The following is a 23530-nucleotide window of genomic DNA, read 5'->3' as shown; positions in this document are numbered from 1 at the left end:
TGAAACTTGCCCCTTGAAAAACCTCGGGGCCTTCAGCTTATTTTCTGTTGCTTGGTTCGAGAGAATGATTTCTTCAGCGTTTTCTTGTGACAATTTCAGTATCATTAAAGCAGGCAAAAGAACTCATCATTTCCTTCAACAGCTTGGGGAAAAAAAATCACATCTCAGCTGGATATCAGTTTATTTGATACTGAGGCTAGGAGAGGCCCCCTTCTTATCAGCCCCAAATGAGGGACTTTCACAGTAATGTAAGATCTGATGTGTCTCTGAGGTGAAAAGGCGCGAGAAAGCAATACCACTACTTATGTAAACTTCTATATCACAGCTCTCTCCATGCCCTGTTGCCCAGTCCTTTGACCCAACTGAAAAGGCTGTCAAACAAGAAGCTACAAAATGGGAGGAACTGTATGGAACGTGTACAACAGGGAAATGTATCTCTCACATTGATGGGAGTTTTAATTAGCCTCCGCATGGCTAATTAAACTAATAATAAGGCACTTAAATGATAATTTTATGGTTCATCCTTTGGAGGTGAGATCTTTGTAAAAAGAACTGTTACACTAATAGATTGGAATGCTTTGGAAATGAAGGTTGATGATAGCTTTATAAAACATCAGCTACAGAACTGAAGACAGTAAGAATTTCTCTGTATTGCTTCAAATCACTTTGTAATCACAATTTTTCTGTATCGCTTCAAATTCACAAGAAATTTAAAGCTTCTCTTATTACCCAGGGTAAATACTTTGAAATATTGTAAGCAAGTGACAGTGGTTGGGCTTTTATGTATGAAACAGATTATGAAGAAACCAAGTCAGTTGTTTGTATTTATCTTCATCTGAAATGCTGAAGCTCTCATTTCCTGGAAGTGCAGCTGTAGATCTAATTGAAATAGAAGCGACAAGAGATAATTTCTAGAAGTAAATGAAAATATTAAAGAGCAACATGTATATCAATCTAAATTGTATCCACCCCAGTATTTCATATGAAATTCATATAATTATTTATAATTATAATTATTTTAACCCTAAATTATTCTGATTTTAATATTTAATTTTTTAATTAAATTATAAACCATCCAGAGCCTCTCCCTGCGGTAGATGGGTGGGTAAGTAGTATGAAATATAAACAAATAAATAAATATTCACTCACAATTCCTGATTGTCTTACAAATATAGTTATCTTATCAATATACTGTAACTATCCTGGTAAATTAGTTCAATGTCTCCTTTCCTTTCCTTTCCTCATCCCAATGCAATAAACAGACTGAAACTAATAACAGCTTGATTCTCCATGGTGGAGGGGAAAGAGAAGAGAGGAAAATTGGCAGGTTTCCAAGACTCTGTTATTATACCCTACAACAATAAAATTCCAGTCATTCTTGTGGTGTTTGTTTTCATACCTGACTACCATGTACACATACAGAAATAAATCAGTAAGCAAGAGGCAAAGTGTGCTGACATAAATTGTTCTGCTTTCATTTTGAAGCTCTTTGAAGCTCTCAACAATGAGCCTGATGAGAGGTGCTATCCACAGTGAGAAAAATAAATAAAAATTGTTTGTGGGTTTCCTTAGTTTTATTTCCTGTGCTATCAAGTGTCAGTAGTCAAAGCCTACAAACCCCTTTAATTGGGAGGAGGAAGAGAGGGATTAGTGACTGTGGGTGCTTAAAACATCTGGTTTAGCCGCCTGTCAATTTCCCCAATAAGTCACAGTTTGGCCATCCGTGAGGTATATGCATTAAACCACAAATGAAGGTAAATATAATAATATTATGGGATCCAATGTGGGTCAGTTACTGGGACCAGAGGTTTAGTCTTTCAAGCTTTCAGGCTCGTGCTAGAGCCCTTCCTCAGGGGACCTCTCTTGTCACCAGAATGTGACGGTCTCTAGCACGCATCTGAAAGCTCAGAAAACTAAACTGCATGTATTAAACCCTACAAGATGGTGAGTGCAACCTTGCAATCCAAGTCCCACCCTTTTGTATGCACATTCTTCAAAAAATATATGCTAGATCTCTTTCAAAGCTACTCAGCTAAAGGGTAGGAAGGAGGGGGTGCGTGAGTTGAAAGCAGAGTCAGCCTTCAGTAAAAAGTGAATTCTGTCCTTGACTGGTGCTGAAAGGGAATGGTGGTGATGGTTGCAAGTGAATGTGGCTGTTAGCACCCAGAAGTGATTCATACAGTCAGCAAAATGGTACTACTCCCCAAAGAGAACACACACACACACACACACACAGAGCAGCTGTGTGCAGCAGCTGCCAAAAAAGCCAACACAGTCCTAGGCTGCATCAACAGAGGGATAGAATCAAGATCACGTGAAGTGTTAATACCACTTTATAATGCCTTGGTAAGGCCACACTTGGAATATTGCATTCAGTTTTGGTCGCCACAATGTAGAAAAGATGTGGAGACTCTAGAAAGAGTGCAGAGAAGAGCAACAAAGATGATTAGGAGACTAAAGCATATGAAGAACGGTTGCAGGAACTGGGTATGTTTAGCTTAAGAGAAAGAAGGATTAGGGGAGACAGTGTTAGCAGTGTTCCAATATCTCAGGGGTTGCCACAAAGAAGAGGGAGTCAAACTATTCTCCAAGGCACCTGTGGACAGAACAAGAAGCAATGGGTGGAAACTAATCAAGGAGAGAAGCAACTTAGAACTGGGGAGAAATTTCCTGACAGTGAGAACAACTAATCAGTGGAACAGCTTGCCTCCAGAAGTTGTGAATGCCCCAACACTGGAAGTCTTTAAAAAGATGTTGGATAGCTATTTGTCTGAAACAGTATAGGGCAGTGCTTCTCAAATAGTGGGGCGGGCCCCCCAGGGGGCCGCGAGGCTCCGTAAAGGGGGGCTCAGCTCAAATTATTTTATATATTTTTGTTTTGCAGGTTAAAGTTTTTTTTAATATTGTGTTCCTTTAAATCCTGTGCTCCTTTAAATCTTTTCTGCTACAGTTAATAAAGCTATTCTTTGTTGTAAATTGATCCACATTTCTTTCTTTTTTTATTCTCTTATACGTTAATAAGGATACAGTGTTATGCAGAGGTGTACTTATAACAATTTTATAGACAAATGATACTATTTACAGTCGCGCGGGGGGCGCGAAATGTTTTCTTCTTCCTAGGGGGGGGGGGCATGACAGAAAATAATTGAGAAGCACTGGTATAGGGTTTCCTGCCTAGGCAGGGGGTTGGACTAGAAGACCTCCAAGGTCCCTTCTAACTCTACTATTGTATTGTATTGTATTGTATTGTACACACACACACACACACACAATTATAGCCACAGTAGTAGCAGACAACCTGCAATGTATTCATTGATGGCAGAAGCAACAACACACACCTGGCAGAACTTGTATGTCTCTGTTTCTCTCTTTAAATAAACCTTCAGTGCAACACAGGATTAGTGTTCTCTCAACAGTGCATGAATCCTATATTTATGCCCAGTGTACCACTCTTTTAAAAGAGCACTAAGCCTGTGTTTATAAAAAGCCTGCATTGGAAAAAGCACTGGTTAAGCAAATGCCCTCTGAGAAAGCCAGGTGTGTTCTCTCTCCTATTGCTCAAGCTGAAATGATCATAGTGGGTACTTTCCAATGACTGGAGGAGAAGAGGCAGCTTAAATGTCCAATCAGAGTCAAAGAGATTCCACTTCCTGCCTACTTCATCAACATAATCACCAGCGAAGCCTACAGGATCACGTCCATGGTTAACGTGTTTAAAGAAGACAGTAAATGCTGTTTTAAATCTGAAGCTGCTAAGATGACTTTAAACTGCCTTGGCTGTATCAGTTCAATTTCATGCAGACATGTCATATAAAACTGATTATACGAGTATGTTCTGGCAGAGTTAGGGGATGGCAGATCAGCCTGTTCTGGCAGAGTTAGGGGATGGCAGATCAGCCTACAGTCTGTACAGTAACTGTTGCATATGTTCCTCTGCTTGGGGAAGTAATTTCATATCGATCATAGAGGCAGAATAGCTCACCTAAAGCTGCTATTAGCTATGCAGGAAAAAGCATGTCGCCATCGCAAGCAGAGTTCCTTCTCTCCACTAATACAGTATCACCCAAAGTGAATGTCACCATACTCACCTGAGTTCAACTTAATTTCAGAGAGTTCAATAATTCCCAAGCTTCATCTGCTTTTATCTCATATTATTCATATTATTTATTTATTAAATTCACATGCTGCCCTTCTCACATTAAAAAACCATTCTGTGCAGCTTACAATTAAAGTCATAAATACTAAAATATCAACAAGATTACAGTAAGTACAAAACTAGAAAACCAAAAGCAAGAATGGTACTGTGGTGGCATCTTCCCATATATATGAATAACGTTTTCATTCTGAAAATCAATTCTGCTATTTAAAGTATATATTTGATCAGGCTATTTTGATTGAAGTTTTGTTATTGGAAAAAGATTCAATTGAATGATAAATCAATACAATTTTTCAGTCAAGATCTGTGTATTGTAACATCCTGTTCTTCATTGAGAAATTATGTTTTTCTTTTCTTTTCTTTTCTTTTTTTTCTTTTCTTTTCTTTACAGTACTGACCCCTGATGTTAACTAGCAGTGGAGCAGACACAGCAAATGAAAAGTAGCCCAATCAAAGCCCAGTGAAAGGAATGCCGATGGATCAGAAGTGCAATGGCATGGCATCAAGCTGAACAGTTTTGAAACAGAAATTGATACATAAATGAGGATAATTGCAGCTAATTACAATGATTGCTGTATATTACCTCAGGGATCAGAAGCAATATAGTTTCTGGGGGGAAAATAGCACAAGAGGATCCTTGTTTTCATGTCTTCTTTCTGGACTTTCCCCATGTGCATAGTTGGCCAATACAGAAATAGGATGCTGACATTAACAGGCCTTTGTTGATTCAGTGGAGTTTTCTGTTATTATGAAGAGGCCACATTTTCTCCTGTTACAAAGTAATCAGTGCCATGTTAATTTATTTCATAAAATTTCCATCCTACTTTACTGCTATTTAAACAATTTGAAAGTGAGGAACATTTTTTTAAAACTAAAGCAAGTACAGTGACTTTTCAATAAAAGTTTAGACAGTTTAGCAATGATATGTTCATCGAGTACACAATTACGTTTCAAATTAAATCTTAACAATGTTCAAAACCAAAAGTTTTTTTTTCCTACTTTAAATATTGAGTTTATCTGATTTGCAGCTAGTTTAGTTTGGATGAAAGAATGGATGTTGCTGAGAAACAGAAACTTTTTCAGTTAGAAGAACATGATTTGAAATCTAGGTGCCATGGATATTTATGGTACAATGTAACTACCTTTTGTTGTATTCTACAATTGCAAATAGTTAATACCTACATTAACAATACTTTTGAACTGTTTGTAAAAAGACAAAACTTTTTTTTTTTCCCTATAGGTTTGTAACCATTCAAAAACCATTTTGTGAATGAAGGCATAAGGAATGCTACAATTTATTCAAAGCTAGTTTAATAAAGGGGGAGTTAAAGCACAAGAATAGTAACATGTTAAAATTAGTTAGCTTATGTTAGCGTATGGTAAATGTTTATACCCTGTATTTTGCTTTGGGAGGTCGGGGGGAGGGAGGGTGGGAAGAGGGAAGGGTAAGGGGGGTGATAATTGTAAAACTTTTTAAAGTTAAAATTAAATTTAAAATTTAAAAAAAATTAATTAAAAAAAACCATTTCAGTTCTAACAGTAATTCAGGATTTTTAACAAATATGTCTGGGGCAAATGGTGAAATATAAGGACACTATAATTGAAGATACTGCATTCTACACTTTTAGACAATACAAAATCCTCTCATAATAAGTAATATATTAAGAAGAGTGCTTTCCTTTTCTGGCCTTTCCCCAGAACGAAATATTTTAGATAAAATGCTAAACTCAAACTGCACTGCAGTTGTTCAGAAAAAGGATTCCATGACATTTATGATACTTTTCTATCTGTGTAAACTTACAAGGATCGGCCCATGACTTTTAGTAATTAAATTTTCACTGCCTGAAATGATTTGCAAAGCAATGTTTAACTCTTCAAAAATAGTGTTCAACCAAGTATTCCACTAGTGTAGAATTTCAGTATTGAATAATTTGCACACATTAATATATATATATATATATATATATATATATATATATATATATATATATATATATATATATATATATATATATATATATATATATATATATATATATATATATATATATATATATATTCATGCAATTGTGAATCCTTATTAAAAACAGTAGATAATATAACATTGCCAGAAACCAAGACCAATGTCAAGAGATTGACATTGACATGAACCTTGATTGCCTTGACTTTTGGCAATACTGACAGGTTCCCTGGTCGAGGCTATGAAAAAGCAATTGCTTCTCACATTACAGGAGTGGGTGAGGGGTGAGTCACTGCAAGAAGCAGAAAGTCATGTTCCTTGGTTGCTGTAACTTGTGACTGATGTCTGATGTATATTTACAAGTTAATATTCAGGGTCAATCCTGAATCTAGGCAATCCTTATAAATTATATAATAAACTGTCTTGAGTCTTAGTGTTCTTTTGTTACAGGGTATTTGAATTTTCTATGTACCTGCTGATATTTACAGGGATTGTGGATGATGGGAATGTAAATGAAGGAGAGCTCCATACTGATACACATGATGAATACTTTTAAAAATAATTGGAAATGATTTAGACCTTGTTTGGAATTATATCCCCCTAATATCATATATGAATAACTATAGGACTCGCACAAACTTTTAATTAGAATTAGAAATAGAATTCTTTATTGGCCAAATGTGATTAGACACACAAGGAATTTGTCTCTGATGCATAAGTTCTCAGTGTTCATACAACAATAGTGATAGATCATTATTATAGTCATTGTAAAAATACATTCATCATAAAATATTAGATACAACACTTAGTGATAGTCATGCACACTAAATAAGCCATCAACATACATCATATTAGGATACTAAGTAAACAATATAAATACAAGCAACAAAGTTATAGTCATAAGAAGATAAGGAGGTAGGGAATAGGGAAGATGAGAATAATGATGGTAATACTGCCTTTCTAGATAGTTTAACAGTGTTGTAGGAATTAGTTGTTTAGCAGAGTGATGGCATGGGGTGACAAATTGTCCTTCTGTCTATTTGTTCTGATGTGCAGTGTCCTATAGCATTGTTTTGAACATAGAAGTTGAAACGGTTTATGTCCAGGATGTGAGACGTTTGTAGATATTTTCACAGCCCTCTTTCCGTCTCATGCAGTATACAGGTCTTCAATGGAAGACAGATTGGTAGCAATTGTTTCTTCTGCAGTTCTAATTATCTCGGTAAAAGTAACTTTCTATATTTTTATTCGATTTACTTGCCGTGAGAACTTGGGAGTTAGAGCAGGTTAGTAAAGATTAATACAGCAAGCAAAATAACAGGGGTAATCATCAGAAACATACACACATTTCATAGTGTTCATGACAAGGCCACGTTTGTGAGCACCGTAACTGCAGTGGAACAAGAGCAAGTCACTGTTCCTAAAAAGAAAGTGGTCAGTTGTGGCATTCTGTGGAAGAGCAGAGTTTCATTTCTGTGCATTAGATAAGTGTGTAGTTCTGTCACCTGCCATGTCTTCCAGACTGATCACCCAGGAAAACTGGTTGAAGTGGTAAAGAGCTAGAGTTCCTTGGAATAAATTTGTATGCCTGTTGATTTGTTCAAATGCTGGATAGTGACTAAGATTGCATTCATTAAGAGATCCAAAACCAATACAAGTAATCTTTGGTTAGCAACTACTATTGGATGTAACAAAATGGTCCTAAGTGATACAGTTGATTGGGGGGGGGAGAGAGAGAGAGAGAGAGAGAGAGAGAGAGAGAGAGAGAGAGAGAGAGAGAGAGAGAGAGAGAGAGAGAGAGAGAGAGAGAGAGAGAGAGAGAGAGAGAGAGGTGCTAATTGCTGTGATCTCATTAAGATAAAATTATCTCATGCAACAATGCCAGCATTACTTTCACTTTGTTGTACATTGTTGTCAGGAGGTGAAAGTGCATGCATTGGTCAGAAAATATATGTATATATTTTAAACACTTTTACTACTGCTTATTACCATTGTACTTGTGAATGGTTGCTACCTGAGGCAGCTGCTAAACAAGGAATACTTGCATATTCTAGCTCAGAATGCTTGTAATGTACAGCATGCTAATGATTCTTGATTCCATGTCAATGAATCAGCTTTCTCATGTTAAATAGCAGCAGATGCAGTGCAAACCCTCCATCATCTTGCAACAGGGCTTAGGGCTCAATTTTTTCCCTTCCACTAACATTGAATTAAACTGACTTCAAAAGGAGGACAGCCACTGTTACATTGTGGCTTCTGCTCTCAACTTTGGAGATGGTTCAAGAAGGTACCATGGTTGATGGTAACAAAGGCAGTTGAGGACAAGGATGACCAGGAGGGTTACACTCCCATCAAAGACCATCCATGAGAGGAATCAATGGGTTTTGGTGGTCTGACCATAAACTTGTCTAAAAGAGAAAGGATTTTTTGTTTCCTTTGGAGTCTTTCACTTCCACTTTCTCAATGATCTTATAATGAAGCTGGAGATTGGATAACAGTTCTATAAAGTATCCAGATTGCAGCAATATCTTTGGTAGGGGACACATGCTGCCTTTTTCAAGGTTAGAAGCACTACACTCTTCTTTACATTCTGACCAGAGGTGGATTGCTACCAGTTTGCATCGATTCAGGTGAACCGGTAGTGGAAATTGTGATTGGGCTGCCAAACCGGTAGGGACAGCAGGCTCACCATGCCCCTGAACTGGTTCCCCAGTCATTGCAGCATTTTTTTGACATTTTTAATGTTGTGCACATGCACAGACCTATTTACAGGCAACTGCACACCAGGGGTTGGGCTCCTGCCAGTTCTAACCTCTTCTATAGAAGAGGTCTGCACATCATCAAGATGAAGAGCGAGAGGAGAAATTCTGGGAGTTGAAGTCCATAAGTCTTAAAGCTGCCAAGTTTGAACACCCCTGTGGTTTTTTTCTAAAGGGTTAGGGGCTCAAGGGTCTTGTAACTTGACACCTTTAAGACTTGCACACTTCAGTGCCAGAGTTCCTGAGCCAACATGACTGGAGGAGGAATTCTGGGAGTTGAAGTCCACAAGCTGTCAAGTTTGAACACCCCTGGGTTTTTTTCTAAAGGATTAGGAGTGCAAGGGTCTTGTAACTTGACAGCTTTAAGACTTGCGTGCTTCAAATGCCAGAGTTTCTGAGCCAACATTTTGGTTGCTAAGCAAGAGCATTGTTAAGTGAGTTTCACCACATTTTACAAGTTGGCCACACCCACCTAGTCACATAACTGCCAAACCTACAGAAGATGTTCTAAAAATTTTTGAAACCCACCACTGCTGCGCATACACACGCATTGAAATGGCAGAAACCCACCCCTGATTCTGACCATAGCTCCTGTCATTTCTCTGGAATCTTCCACCAACTAGGAAAGGCAGGAATCTTCTTTACAGAGGGCATAGTTCATGTCTTGCATAATAGAATAGAATAGAATAGAATAGAATAGAATAGAATAGAATAGAATAGAATAGAATAGATCAGATCCTTGGAGGTCTTCTAGTCCAGCCCCCTCCTCAAGCAAGACACCCTATACCAACTCAGACAAGTGACTGTCCAGTCTCTTCTTAAAAACTTCCAGTGATGAAGTACCCACAACTTCTGAAGGCAAAGCTGTTCCACTGGTTAATTGTCCTCACTGTTAGCAAGTTTCTCCTTAATTCGAGGTTGCTTCTCTCTTTGATTAGTTTCTAACCATTATTTCTTATCGTGTCCTGTGATGCTTTGGAGAATAATTTGACCCCCTCTTTGTGGCAGCCCCTCAAATACTGGAATACTGCTATCCTGTCACCCCTAATTCTTCTTTTCTTTAGACTAGCCAGACTCAAAACCTGCATCCATTCTTCCTCAGTAGGTCGTGAAGGTGGAACTCTCTCAATATTGATCACTCCCACCTATTACCATCAACTCCTCACCTCTATGATGGCTAGCCTGATGACAGATCACAGGCATAGAGGAGGAATATGGGATGAAGTGGGGGAGGAAGATCTCTCTCTGTTTCTTCACCCCATGCACCTTCTGTATTTGGAAAAGCACAGCTAAAGGACAAATATGTAGAACATCTCCACACTTCAGACAGGTTGTTTGGGAAATTTGAAACATTTCCAGATATTCTCCTAAACACATTCATCCTTGCTTTCCTGCATGTTATGTTAAGGAAAACACATGGCACTTGCTTTTTCCACCTGCAGCTGAAGCCTGTTGGAAATGAAGCCAGGATAATTCACCAATTGGCTTTCCTTAAATGCTCTCCCTTAAAAGTCTAGGGACAAACCTGTTACTCTCCTTCTTTCTGAGGCAGAATAGAGCTAAACGTCAAGGCATTATGATTTATAGTGCTCTCTCAACCTTTGCTTGGAAGATACCAGTCTAAGGCAGCCCTGAGGAAGAGTCAGAAAATAGAAGTAACAGATGACAGGTAATGGTCTTTTTTATATCTGTAACTTTATTTGAATTTCTATATAAAATTATGAGTGCCATGAAAAATCAGAGATACCATTTCTGAAGGATAGAAATATGGACAATCATTAGATGTCAACAATGAGGTATAATTACGCTTAAGCCTTTGCTAATCCCTCCTAATCACTGTCTGGATTTTTGTACCAAGAATTGGGTAAGCCTATAGGAAAGAGATGTTTGGAAAGAGGAAAACTTCAAGAGAATGGCTTGGGCCATGGTTTCTTACAGTTCCAGCATTCTTCTGTAGACAATTTGCAATTCATTTCTGAAAAGAAAGTATTCTTCTAGAGATGCTAAAAATTCTAACCTGTTCTAGAATTTGGTACTCAATGTATTTTGATGCAAAACTTTTGGCCTGGTACTCATTGTTTGGTACTCAATGCACAAGCTAGAACTTGTTGCCTTGTGATTCAGTACATTATTCCTTATGGGAAAAATTTGCTTCTTGTCATTTTTGGTACTAATCATGCCTCCTGGAACAAATCAATTTGGAAAGTTTCAAAGCCGTTGCATACCGAGATACTGTAAAAGGTTTTTTTTTTAAATTTAATTTGAAAAAAATTGAAAATTTGAAAAAAAAAGTAGTATTACTTTTACAAAGTAAAATTACAAAGTTGGTGTCCAACCAACCTATTGATATATACTCCAATGGTTACACTTTCTTACATGTTTTAAATCTAATACAATAAATTCCATCAGTATAGAGCTTCTGGAAATAAGAGAACTATTTATGTGTTACTTCCTTAAACCTTAATATATTTTCCTCTTGGGAAGTCTGCCAAAGAAAATTGGAATGGGAGAAGCCAATGTAATCATATCACTAGACAATCATTTCACATGTTTTGAAAATGATTGGAAGATGTATTTTTCACATGTTCCAAGCACAGATCTTCTATTCATTAAAAGAATCTGGCCTTTTTTCTAGGTTCTATATCACCTTATAAATCCTTCTGTTTTAAAGAATCCACTCATTCAAATTAAGATGAGACTTAAAACCGTACAATCTTTTTTTTTTTTTAAAGTTGTGACAGAAGTCTGAAAAAGTTGGATTCATTCACTAAAGAGCAGGAAAGTGGTGGATTCAGCTGAAGTCTGAAATGCCTGGGAAATATTTTCAAATCATACACTACTTTGTTTCTAACATAAACACAAAGAACTTCCCTTTTATCAGTCATTAGAAAGTGATACGCTTTCAGCTGTTGACCTTCATAACTTGACATCTTGCTCTTCTTCATCTTGTGATGGCTAAAAATGCCTGGAAAGGACTAGAAATGATAGAGAAACAATGATGTTTATTAGTTGTATTTATCATATCTGATTCCAAACATCAGATCAAAATGGTTCAATTAATTAATTAATTAATTAACGTGTTCTCTTAAATTTCTCATCTTGCCTTCCACATCTCATTATGGACACATCTTCCCAGTTCATCTCATCTCTGCAAAGACTTCAGGCTGGGCTTCTGTTTACATCAAACAATTTACCTTAATAGGCAAGGGGATACCAAGAAGATGGTGTAATAAATTTTAAAAAAACACCTTCCTGTTCTTGAGAGTAACGTGTCTTTTCAAAAAGAAGAAAAAGGATGGCCAATGGTCTGAGAACGTTTTACTTTGACATATGTTTTGAAAACAATACTTAGTCCACATTTAATCCGTTTTTGGGAGGTAGAAAAAAGGAGGAATTGACAAGAAAGCCCAAGTTACAAATGGAAAACTATTTGGATCCTTGTAATTCAGTAAATAAAGTGGAATGATTATATAATAGAAGTCTCATCTGAGAAATCTCAACAGAGACCTCTTCCTTCTGTTTGCTCCTGGGTGGAGACACCTTTCTGGTTTTCTGATTGCTCCTAAAATGTTGGCCTCAGTAATTCAAATGGGTTTTAATATTTTGAGTTGCTAAGATTTTCCCACGTCTCCACAATGATTCTTAGAACTTCTCAAAGACTCCTGAAAATGGCATCAATCTCTAGCTACTCTCTGAATTGATGCCAGGGTATTAAGTGAATCCAAATCATGCAGCTAGCCTCTCAGAAAATATCACAGGTATTTCAATAAGAATATAACAGCTGGATAGAAGTACAATGCATTTATGTATGCATGTAATAAGTGTCTTGTTTTTTTAGTCTGATATGAATTGTCATTGTTTTATTTTTCTGACTCGATTCTTCTTTATTCCCTTGCTCTTTTGTAGTTGGAGAGATATGTAAAAACCAGTATGTATAAAACATACATACCAGATAAAACATTTTTAACCAGATTTTACCTGGTTAAAAAACAAAAACAATACCCACCAACAATGAAAAACACTTGGAAATTCTGACCCCTTTACTATTGACTATATTCAGTCCAATTATCCACATTTGTATCTTTCAGAATATACCAAACTGGGCTTGAGTCTGGTGCTCAGGTGTTACTATTATGCACCGTCCCTCTCTATTACAGATGTATTACTTGGATATTACTTGCAAGACAAAAGTAGATGTGATCATGAAATAACACAGAACACCAGATAACTTTTTCATTTATAAAGTTAAGCCAATATCTGAGCACCTTGATCATTCTTGTGACTCTTCTCTTAAATTATCCACGTTATGTAATGCTTTAAAATATAGACGTCATAATCAAGTACAGAGCTATCTGTGCAGTATATTATTATATTGTCTCTTTTGAATAGTATGTAAATGTTGCTTATCTCTATGTGCCTGTCGATGGCTGATTTGTTGGAGTTCAGGCTTCCAGAAATTCTCTAGCATTTTTCAGTTTAGCTTTGTCTAAGATGCTCACAATTTCCACAATAGTTTCCAGTTGAAACTATGCTTAAATCCGTCTATGTGTTGTGAAATTAAGGAGCTTTCACCATGTTTTTTGGGGCTGATACTTTGAGTTCATGGAAATGTTCTGTTAGACTTTTGCCTGTCTGTGTTTAATAGTGGTTGTTGCAATTCTTACACTGTATATTATAGATAACTTCCATTTTTTCTTCTCAGGCTACTGGAGCTTTTGATTTACTATCATTTTTGCAGAACTTTAAATGGTTTGTGTGCTACAATGTCGTGTGGTTATAATTAGCTGTTATTTGTTTCTGAAATATTTTTGTTGTATGGCAGTGTTAGAGACAATAGAAAAACTAAAAAGGAAACCAAAGGACCAACATACCTCCTCACCAGCAATCAACACCAATATAAAGAGAGATTAACACCAGGATTAATACCAGTCTAATAATGAAGCAGTGAACAATGAAGGAACTATCAACTCAGACAAAGAATGAAACAGTAAACAATAACCAAGGAACTACCTAGAAGAAAAGGACTCTCTCACCACTATAGGACAAAGCACTATATATAAATATATATGTATAAAGAGAGAGGAAACTCCATTCCTTTCTAGCACTCTATGTTACCTAGTTGTTATCTAGTTAGGTAATGAAATATCTGCAAGAATACAACCAAGCTCAGAGAGCGCCACAATAAGTGTGTGCCAACACAGTCTCACATACATATTTCTTAATGGTAGATGCATAGTTGTGGTTTAGCATCCAACTTCTTCTGTACATACGATATCTTACTATGTATGTATACACTTTTAAAATATGTGTTTCTTATAACCTTTAGTAAAATAGTAAATTTAACATCACAGAAGAACCCCTAATGTTTATATTTTAACATATTAAAAGAGATACAGAACAATATGTTTTAAGTGTGTGTTTTTAACATGGTGATGAGCTTCATGCAGGCAAAAAGTTATCTTTTGCTGCATTACGCATACATATAAAATGACTATAAATTGCTTCTGAATCAAATGGTCATATAAATCAGTCTTAAGATGGAACACTTGCTTTGCCAAGGTATTAGAAGAGAAATTCCAGAAATATCTATAATAATAATAGATTTATCATTTTTAAAAAATCATTTTTGAGACTTGAGATTCATTTTGCAAATATTTTCTCATGAGTACTTCCCAACAAAGAACCCCATTTTTGTTGCGAAGTGACCTGAATATTGATATTGGATCAAAACCTGTGTTTAGGATGCCATTAAGTGATGGAACTTAAGAGGCGTTTATTCCATGCTCTGGCTTTCTTGAATAGTCCAGATTCTCTTCTTTAGATCCTCGGTGACATTATTTATAGGGCATTTACTCACTTAGAATGAGAGACATCAAATATTTCTAATTATATCCAGCTATGTCAAATGACAATTATGTCTTTAGTCAAGTTTGCCAAACAATGCTTTACTGGAAAAGGTTAGCCAAAAATGCCTCCAGTGAAGAATGGCGATGGGGAGGGCATGGGGTAGCTCTTATGTTCATCCAGCAGTATAAAAGTGTTTCAAGGACCAAACCTGCCTTGTCCTTCTTAAGATAGTAGGTAAGTGCTGGGCAGCAGTGGCAAGGTTTGAATGGGTGAAGCACCCATACATTCCATTCATACTGGTTGATTCTTATGCCTTGTTGTTAAAGTGAGAGGATTTACTTGGATCAGAGGGATCTCAAATCTATTCATTCAGCTCTAATCAGTGGCTTGTAGCTGAACGGCTTAATAAACAAAGCCAAACCATCAGTAAGAAGAGATTGACCTTTTGTTTTGCAGCATTGGCCAGTGCTGAGCCTGAATTCCACCTACTCTCTTCATCAGGAGGTAAGAGGGTATTTACACTCGCTCTTGAGGGATTCAATTAGTTTGTTTTCTGGGTACTGAGCTGAAGAGACAGTTTTGACTCTTCTTTATTAATGCAATGCAAGACGCCTTTTGTAGAGATTTTGCTCAGATTGTAAAGTCTGATCAGTGTTTGGTCTTGACATCTGTTAGAGAAGCTTTTTGAGCATTTCCTGCTCTTCTAAGCACGTGACAAGAGTCTGCAAACCCGCTTATTCTCACAAAAGATGAAGAGTGGCAATTAAAAAAAAACAATAATGGAATCTCTTTGTTCATATTTGGCTGGTAGTCACATGGATTTATAATGACTTTTTACTTTTGACCGAATCTTCAAAAACATAGCTGAAATTTTGTTGTGTTTTGTTTCTTTACTTCAAAATAGATTTTTTTTCAAAAAAAAAAAATCCAGCTGAGTTTGTAGGCCTGGCTTTAAAGCTGCTTTGTTTCACATAAACAGAGAGCTTGATCCTAATTGTAGGCCTATGTTTTACCAAGAGTCAAGACGGTGATCGGGTATCCAGGCAACTGGTTCTTTTGGATCCACAGATGAGCACACCAGTGAATAAAGAGATGTTAAGCTTTATTATTTAACTGTAGCAAACAGATTTAAAAGCATGACATAAAAAGCAAACATACCAAGCAAGATGATATCAAAATCTCTTATGAGGTCTTTAATGACAACCGCAGAGATACCTACACCTCAACCCACCCACCCCAGGTATCTAGTTTCCAAGATGCCCAATGCTAAGTTTTGCACAGAACCTTCAACAAACAACAACTCCATGATTTTTATTTAAAAAATTTTCACCATGATTTAATAACCCTGTTATGGATAAGATTGTAAGACCTGATCTTGACTAGGCACCACATTATTCTGGGATGGGAATGGAAAGTCTAAAATTTCACAGGTTTGCAGCTATGTAAAGATCCCCATTCCTCCTCCTTTATTCAGCAAGCAAAAGCAAAAAAATATGCAGGAGAGCTAAGAATGAGCTCTAAACTTCTAGACTTTTCTTAATATGAAGGAGAAATAAAAATATGTCACTAAACTCAAAATAACAATGGTCTTCTGCATTGCCAATACAGCTTAAGCATACAATTCTTCCTATCAAACAATCAGGGTTAGGATTTCTGCAACAACAACTAGAATGAACAAAAGATAGAGAAGCAGAGAAATAGAATTGAAATTTCGAGGCCAAAGGAGACACAGACTACATTGGTTGGTAGGATACATTTTAAACTAATTTTGTGATGTATGCCCACTACAATCACATTTTTGGTTTCTATGGTTTATGGTTTCTCTGTTTTTAGAGACTGGCTCTTGACAAAAACCTCTCAATGTTATCATTCACAAGGAAACCGTTTTCTCTTCATATCTTTAGCTAAGGAAAAGGGAGGATTTTTTTTTAAACCCAAAGAAACAATGACTGTATTAGATGTAGGATACATATACGATAATGCAGTTTCCCTTAAAATTAAAAGGCTGAGGTATAGGGATTACAAAAGTGTCATCTGAGAAGAACCTGATTATTAAAGATCTGTCTTCACTGGCACTTAAGCCCAGTACAATCATGCCTAGACAACAAGAATTTCTCCCCCTTGTCTTCATGACATTTATGTTGAGTGAGGCAGCTTTAAGTTGTCACTAAGAGTTCTGAATAAAAGTAGTATTTGAATATCCTTATTCCAACACTGTCAAATTGCAACATTAGGAATGAAGTCAGGGGGAATGTGTTGTGGGTGTGAGATGTGGTTGGGGAGAACTAGAAAGTGGCAGGAAGGTTCCCCGGGTCATTAGTCAACCTCTGGGGCATCTGTTACTTTCTTTGCCTTTGCCCTTTTCATTAGCATTTGCTTTCATGAAGTCTGTTCAGATCTGTTACTTTTTCCTACCAGCAGACAGTTTCATCAACTTCTCCCCAGGCTTTCATGATGATAGAGAAAACTGCAGATCATCACTATTTAAATAAGGGGAAAAGAATTTGTGCACATTGGCTTTATAAGTGTTGTATTCTGAAACATATAACCCGGTTCATCATTATACTCAGTGGTTGTGTTCATCCAATATACTGAACCACCAACTAGACAATTATATTTTATCCAGTTGGGGAAATCCAGGCTGTTTAGTTACTAGAAGGTTCAACATGTCATGGAAATTTAGAATTAATTAGATTAATCTAATAAACTGTGGTTAAGTGTGTCAGCCAGTCATGCACATTTTTCAATGAAACTGAATAGCGCACAAATATGCCCTGGTTCCCTATTTCTTGCAATAATTGCTTATCCACTTATTAGTATATATGCATTCCTTTCATGGATGAAAAGGACTTTTCTTCAAAGTAGATTGAGATAACCTGAGACAGCAAAGTAGGAGATAATAATAATAATAATTTAATTTGTTAGCCGCTCCCTTTCCGCAAGGGACTCGGGGCGGCGTACAGATTGCATGAAGCAGCACATTAAAGTTGTCATTGCCATATTAGTTGTTTCTTTCTTCCCCAGTGCTCTCTGTTAAGCTGCAGCCATGTCATCTGACAGTGAGATGGCAGCCTTTGGGGTTGCTGCCCCATTTCTCCGCAAATCAGAGAAAGAGAGAATTGAAGCTCAAAACAAGCCCTTTGATGCCAAGTCATCCGTCTTTGTGGTGGATCCTAAGATTTCCTTTGCAAAAGGTGTTGTCCAGAGCAGAGAAGCGGGGAAAGTCACCGTTAAGAAAGAAGGTGCAGGTGGAGAGGTAAGTAGAAAAACACCTCACAAGGGAAAAGTAAGGCTTTGTTATCATCATCCTCTGAATGCTTTTGCCTGAAATATCTTTTATTCCCTTGCAGACTGTAACTGTTAAAGATGACCAAGTCTTTCCAATGAACCCACCCAAATTTGACAAAATTGAGGACATGGCCATGATGACCCACCTCAATGAACCTGCTGTCCTGTATAACCTCAAAGAGCGTTATGCAGCCTGGATGATTTATGTAAGAAGAATCTGAACATTGTCATTGAATTCAGAACCAAATATTTTATGTCCACAAGCAAACAATTACTAACTTGTCTTTTCTTTCCAGACCTACTCAGGTCTCTTCTGTGTCACAGTCAATCCCTACAAGTGGTTGCCAGTGTACAACCCAGAAGTGGTTAATGCATATAGAGGGAAAAAACGCCAAGAGGCCCCTCCTCACATCTTCACCATCTCTGACAATGCATATCAGTTCATGTTAACTGGTAAGAAGATAAGTAGATGAGTATTCTGAAAAAAAACAAGGTTGGGGGGAAAAGGAAGAACATAGCTTCTGGAATTTCCAGACTGAGTCTTTCACCTTTCCTGAAAGTATAACAATGGACACTTGTTTGTGGTTATTCAATTTCTGTGGAACCAAACCAGTGGTGGGTTGCCATTTTTTTTTTACTATCAGTTCAGGTGCGCTCCCATGAGTGCTTGTGCGTGCAGGCAACTCTTCTGTGCATGCGCAGAAGCATCCGGGCAGGTGGGCAGAGCCTCCCACCGGTGCTACTACCAGTTCACCAGATCTGGGAGCAACCCACCTCTGAGCCAAACTCCCCATAAATTTACTTAGCTTTATGACAATATTTAGGACATTTGTATTGTTATTGTTATTATTAATTATGTGGTTAATCTTTGGTGAGATTCACAGCCTTTGGGGCTGGTTGGTAGCTCAACAGCTTGGGTCCTGACCAAGGACCTAGGAACTGTTAAGGTAACTTATTATTGTTGTTGTTGTTGTTGTTGTTGTTGTTAGTGTTAGTGTTAGTGTTAGTGTTAGTATTATCAGATCTGCAGATTGAGTAATGGGGTTGAACCCATGTATTGCTCATGTTGACTTATGATAGGTCTGTTTTTACCTCAGTCACTGTTATTATGTGCATGGGGTGGTTGCTTTTTTTAAGCTTTTATATTTTCTTTTAACACTATTAATCACCCAGTCATGAATTTGAGATTGAAATAATAAATAGATAAAATTAGTATGTTTATAATTCAGTATTGTACTATATACAGTATATAGTATTACAGTCTTCTTTGAAAGGAAGCAGTGTAAGTTACATAAGAACTGTATGAAAGACTATATTAATTAAAAAGTTATGGCATGTATATTAGAAGCTTTACATGACTGTCAACAAATCAGCTGATTTTGTGCTCAAGATTGGTAACAGAAATGAACAAGTCAGATTCTAACTATTAATAAACATAACACAAAATTAATGCAAACATTTATTTCTGCTTGGGTTACTTCTTTGTTTCTTTGCTTTCTAGATCGCGAGAATCAGTCAATCCTGATCACGTGAGTACACCTCCAATAATCATATTTCTGGTCAGCAGAAGTTTCACAGAGCAATGTATTGGCTAACAACATGGTCTTTTACTCGGTTTTAACAGTGGAGAATCTGGTGCTGGAAAGACTGTGAACACAAAACGTGTCATTCAGTACTTCGCAACAATTGCTGCAGCTACTGACAAGAAGAAGGATGAACCACAGCAAACTGGCAAGTTAAAGGTGAAGTACGACTTTTGGAGAAGATTATACATTCCTTTCTGACAATTTCACTATGTGTAAAGATTGACTTAGTAATTCTACTTTTACAGGGCACCCTTGAAGATCAAATCATCAGTGCCAACCCCTTGTTGGAAGCTTTTGGAAATGCCAAGACTGTGAGGAATGACAATTCATCTCGCTTTGTAAGTTACAGTTTGAAACGTGTGGGAGTATAATTCTTTTTGTGCAAATCTTCTTAGCATCCTACTAAAGATGACAATGAATTAGAGACAGCAGGTTGTGTTTGGGAAGGGAGCTTTTTCGACAAGCTACAATGTTATTGTACTTGTTTTTCAGGCTAAGAATGCCTCACATCAAACCTACGCAGCAGCATCAAAATAACATAAGCAGTTTTGTCAGGAGTGGGATCCTACTGGTTTAACAAGCAGCTTGTTGAACATGCACTCCCAGCTGATTTTTGGAGCTACAGGTTTGCCCAAACTGCTCCGAACCAGTAGAATCCCACCCCTGAGTGTTGTGTTATTGAACTGCAAGCTCCACCCATTTGGGATGTTCTATGACATCACAATGCACTTACAAAAGGGGAAGGCCTTCTGTCAGGACAATACTACTTATTTATTTATTTATTATTAGCGTTTATATACCGCCCCCTCTCCCGAAAGGGACTCGGGGCGGTGTACAGTCCGTATTAAAATACAACAGATTAAAACATAGAAATAACTATATAAATACATGTATAAGAGGAGGATAAAATATGCTCAAACTGTACAGCTAATAAATAAATCAATACAAAAGTTTAAAATATCAGGTTAAATTTAAAACACTATCCCTCTAAAAACCAGTAAGAATGTGTATGCCAGGAGGTAGACGTTAAAATTATGCCAAACCAGCCAGTCGGAACAGGTGTGTCTTCAGTTTCTGTCGGAAGGAGCGGAGGTCAGTAGTGGTTCTAATATCGGGGGGGAGGTCATTCCAGAGGGTTGGGCCCATCACAGAGAAGGCCCTACTCCTCGGTGTCGCCTGTTGGCATTGCCTCATGGACGGCACCAGGAGAAGGCCCTCCCTGTGAGAGCGGATTGGCCGCAGGGATGTATGTGGGAGGATGCGATCCCGCAGGTAACTAGGCCCTATGCCATGGAGCTCTTTAAAGATGGTGATCAGAACCTTGAAACGCACCCGAAAGACCACAGGCAGCCAGTGCAGCTCGCGCAGGAGAGGTGTTACGTGGGAGTACCTAGTACTCCCCATGACTACCCGCGCGGCTGCGTTCTGGACTAGCTGCAGTCTTCGGGCGCGTCCCAAGGGAAGCCCCATGTAGAGAGCGTTACAGTAGTCCAGGCGAGACATCACCAGTGCATGAGTGACTGTGCGTAGGGCATCACGGTCCAGAAGGGGGCGCAATTGGCGCACCAGGCGAACCTGGTGGAACGCCCCCCTTGCCACGGCTGCCACATGATCATCCATTGACAGCCGGGCGTCTAGGAGGATGCCCAAATTGCGCGCCCGTTCCACAGGGGGCAATTGTTCGCCCCCTATGGCCAGTGATGGAATCAGCTGGCTGAACCGAGGCGCCGGTAGCCACAGCCACTCAGTCTTGGAGGGGTTGAGTTTGAGTCTGTTGTCCCCCATCCAGACCCCGACGGCTTCCAAACACCGGGACATCACTTCGACAGCCTCGTTGGGGTGGCTTGGGGTTGAGATGTACAACTGAGTATCATCAGCGTACAGATGGTACTCAACCCCAAAACCACGGATGATCTCACCCAGCGGCTTCACATATGCGTTGAACAAAAGGGGCGAGAGGACCGACCCCTGCGGCACCCCACAAGAGAGTGGCCTCGGGGTCGACCTCTGCCCCCCAGTCAACACATATTGCATCCGGCCGGAGAGGTAGGAGCCGAACCACCGTAAAATGGTGCCTCCGACTCCCATTCCCTCCAGCCGGCGCAGTAGGATACCATGGTCGATGGTATCAAAAGCCGCTGAGAGGTCTAATAGGACCAGGATAGAGGAGTAACCTCTATTTCTGGCCCTCCAGAGATCATCCACCAACGCAACCATTACTTCAGTCATTCTGTTAGATACTTGTTCTAACTACAGGGGTTTCCACCAAGGTCCTCTGTTCCAGCAGGAACAGAGGTTTAATCCTATTGGTCGAAGGGTCTGACAGCTCCCTATAAAAGGGCTGCTGTCAGACTCAACCTTCGCTGGATTGTTCTCACTTGTTGTACTTAATAAAGAGCTGTTGTTACCGTTAAGCCTGTGTGTGCCTATCCATTACCCAATCTAACATCTGTCCTAATCTGTCCTTCCTTGCTTGCCCCTCTTCCCCATCCCCATGGATTCTGGTCCATCCATAGGCCAAGTCCCATTTGGAACACTGAAACCCAGGACCAGTTTAAGGAAGCTTAGCCCTCCTTTCCTGTTTAACATGGTGCACTGTGACACTGGTCTTTGAAAAGGAAAGAAATTGATTGCAATTATTATTTGCAATATTTCACGTTCACATTCATCTCATCTCATTAAATGAAGAATAAAAATATTCTTTATCAGCCATTGCTATCATATCAACGCACTTTTTGTTTCTCCTATATAATAAACTTAAACTGTTGTCCCAAAGGTGTTCAAAAGGCAACTGGCCTTCCCTCCCTCCTTCCCTCCTTCCTTCCTTCCTTCCTTCCTTCCTTCCTTCCTTCCTCCCTCCCTCCCTCCTTCCTATCTGTCTGACTGTCTGTCTTTCCTTCCTTCCTTCCTTCCTTCCTTCCTTCCTTCCTTCCTTCCTTCCTTCCTTCCTTCCTTCTTTCTTTCTTTCTTTCTTTCTTTCTTTCTTTCTTTCTTTCTTTCCTCTTTCTAACACCTTTAGGATCTGGATGACTGTGAATCTCCATAGACAAACCTCAACTGTTTTTCTCCTTTAATTCACTCACATTTTACAATTTTATTAAAGTTTAATAATTATTGTATCATGAATATTATTACAATAAAGTTTCACATATGGCATATTAAAATTTTTGTATTCCTAAAATGGTAAACCCATTCACTTTTTTTCCTTAAAACCTCTGAGACAAGTTAAGTTTAAAAAATTACTATTTTTAAAAAATTCCATACATTCTGTAGCTAGAGACTGAAATACCTGCTATTAAAAGAAAAGATCTTTGTAGCATCCTATTGTAGAGTTAAATAAATACATTAAGGATATATTGAATTAAATACTATTTTCTCCACAGGGCAAATTCATCAGAATCCATTTTGGTGCCACTGGCAAGCTGGCTTCTGCAGACATTGAGACATGTAAGGGATATTTCTTTGTGTGTTTATTTGACCCTTTCTTTCTTTCTTCCTTAACTAATGCAACTTTATTGTTTTGCCAGATCTGCTGGAGAAGTCCAGAGTTACCTTCCAGCTCAAGGCTGAAAGGAGCTACCATATCTTTTATCAGATCATGTCCAACAAGAGGCCAGAACTGATCGGTAAGGAGAATCATCCATTTGGAGGACTATTTCTACTATCAAACATGCTGATGCTTGAAACTGAATCATGTTTGTGCTTCTTTTTATGCAGAGATGCTTCTGATTACTACCAATCCGTATGACTTCCATTTTGTCAGCCAGGGTGAGATCAGTGTTGCCAGCATTAATGATCAGGAAGAGTTAATGGCAACTGACGTAAGTAATTTGCAGAATCGGAAACATAAAACTGTAATTTGATTAGACAAACAATAATATTTGGTTCAAGTGTTTGAGTGTGTGTGAGGCATAATGTTCCAAGATGAACACTG

At 38.2% G+C, this 23530-nt stretch overlaps 2 protein-coding genes across 3 annotated transcripts in view; one reads left to right on the top strand and one right to left on the bottom strand.

The window, feature by feature from the left end:
* LOC309382444 (uncharacterized protein) overlaps window positions 1-23530 on the bottom strand; it is a 348957-nt gene that overhangs the window by 145435 nt on the left and 179992 nt on the right. The window lies entirely within an intron of this gene.
* LOC309384678 (myosin-4) overlaps window positions 15076-23530 on the top strand; it is a 57607-nt gene continuing 49152 nt past the window's right edge. For both annotated transcript variants that reach the window (XM_081938411.1, XM_081938410.1), the window contains exons 1-10: window positions 15076-15226; window positions 17747-17978; window positions 18073-18216; window positions 18307-18463; window positions 19512-19539; window positions 19635-19752; window positions 19842-19934; window positions 22980-23043; window positions 23124-23222; window positions 23314-23417. In XM_081938411.1, coding sequence (XP_081794537.1) covers window positions 17769-17978; window positions 18073-18216; window positions 18307-18463; window positions 19512-19539; window positions 19635-19752; window positions 19842-19934; window positions 22980-23043; window positions 23124-23222; window positions 23314-23417 — 1017 coding nt within the window. In that variant the 5' untranslated portion in view covers window positions 15076-15226; window positions 17747-17768. The remainder of the gene's footprint in view (window positions 15227-17746; window positions 17979-18072; window positions 18217-18306; window positions 18464-19511; window positions 19540-19634; window positions 19753-19841; window positions 19935-22979; window positions 23044-23123; window positions 23223-23313; window positions 23418-23530) is intronic.

This window comes from Natrix helvetica, assembly GCF_964273705.1.
Source record: "Natrix helvetica genome assembly, chromosome: 1".
Classification (NCBI taxonomy): Eukaryota; Metazoa; Chordata; class Lepidosauria; order Squamata; family Natricidae; genus Natrix; species Natrix helvetica.
Note: the sequence above shows the minus strand (reverse complement) of the source record. Positions and strands in the feature narration are given on the sequence as shown.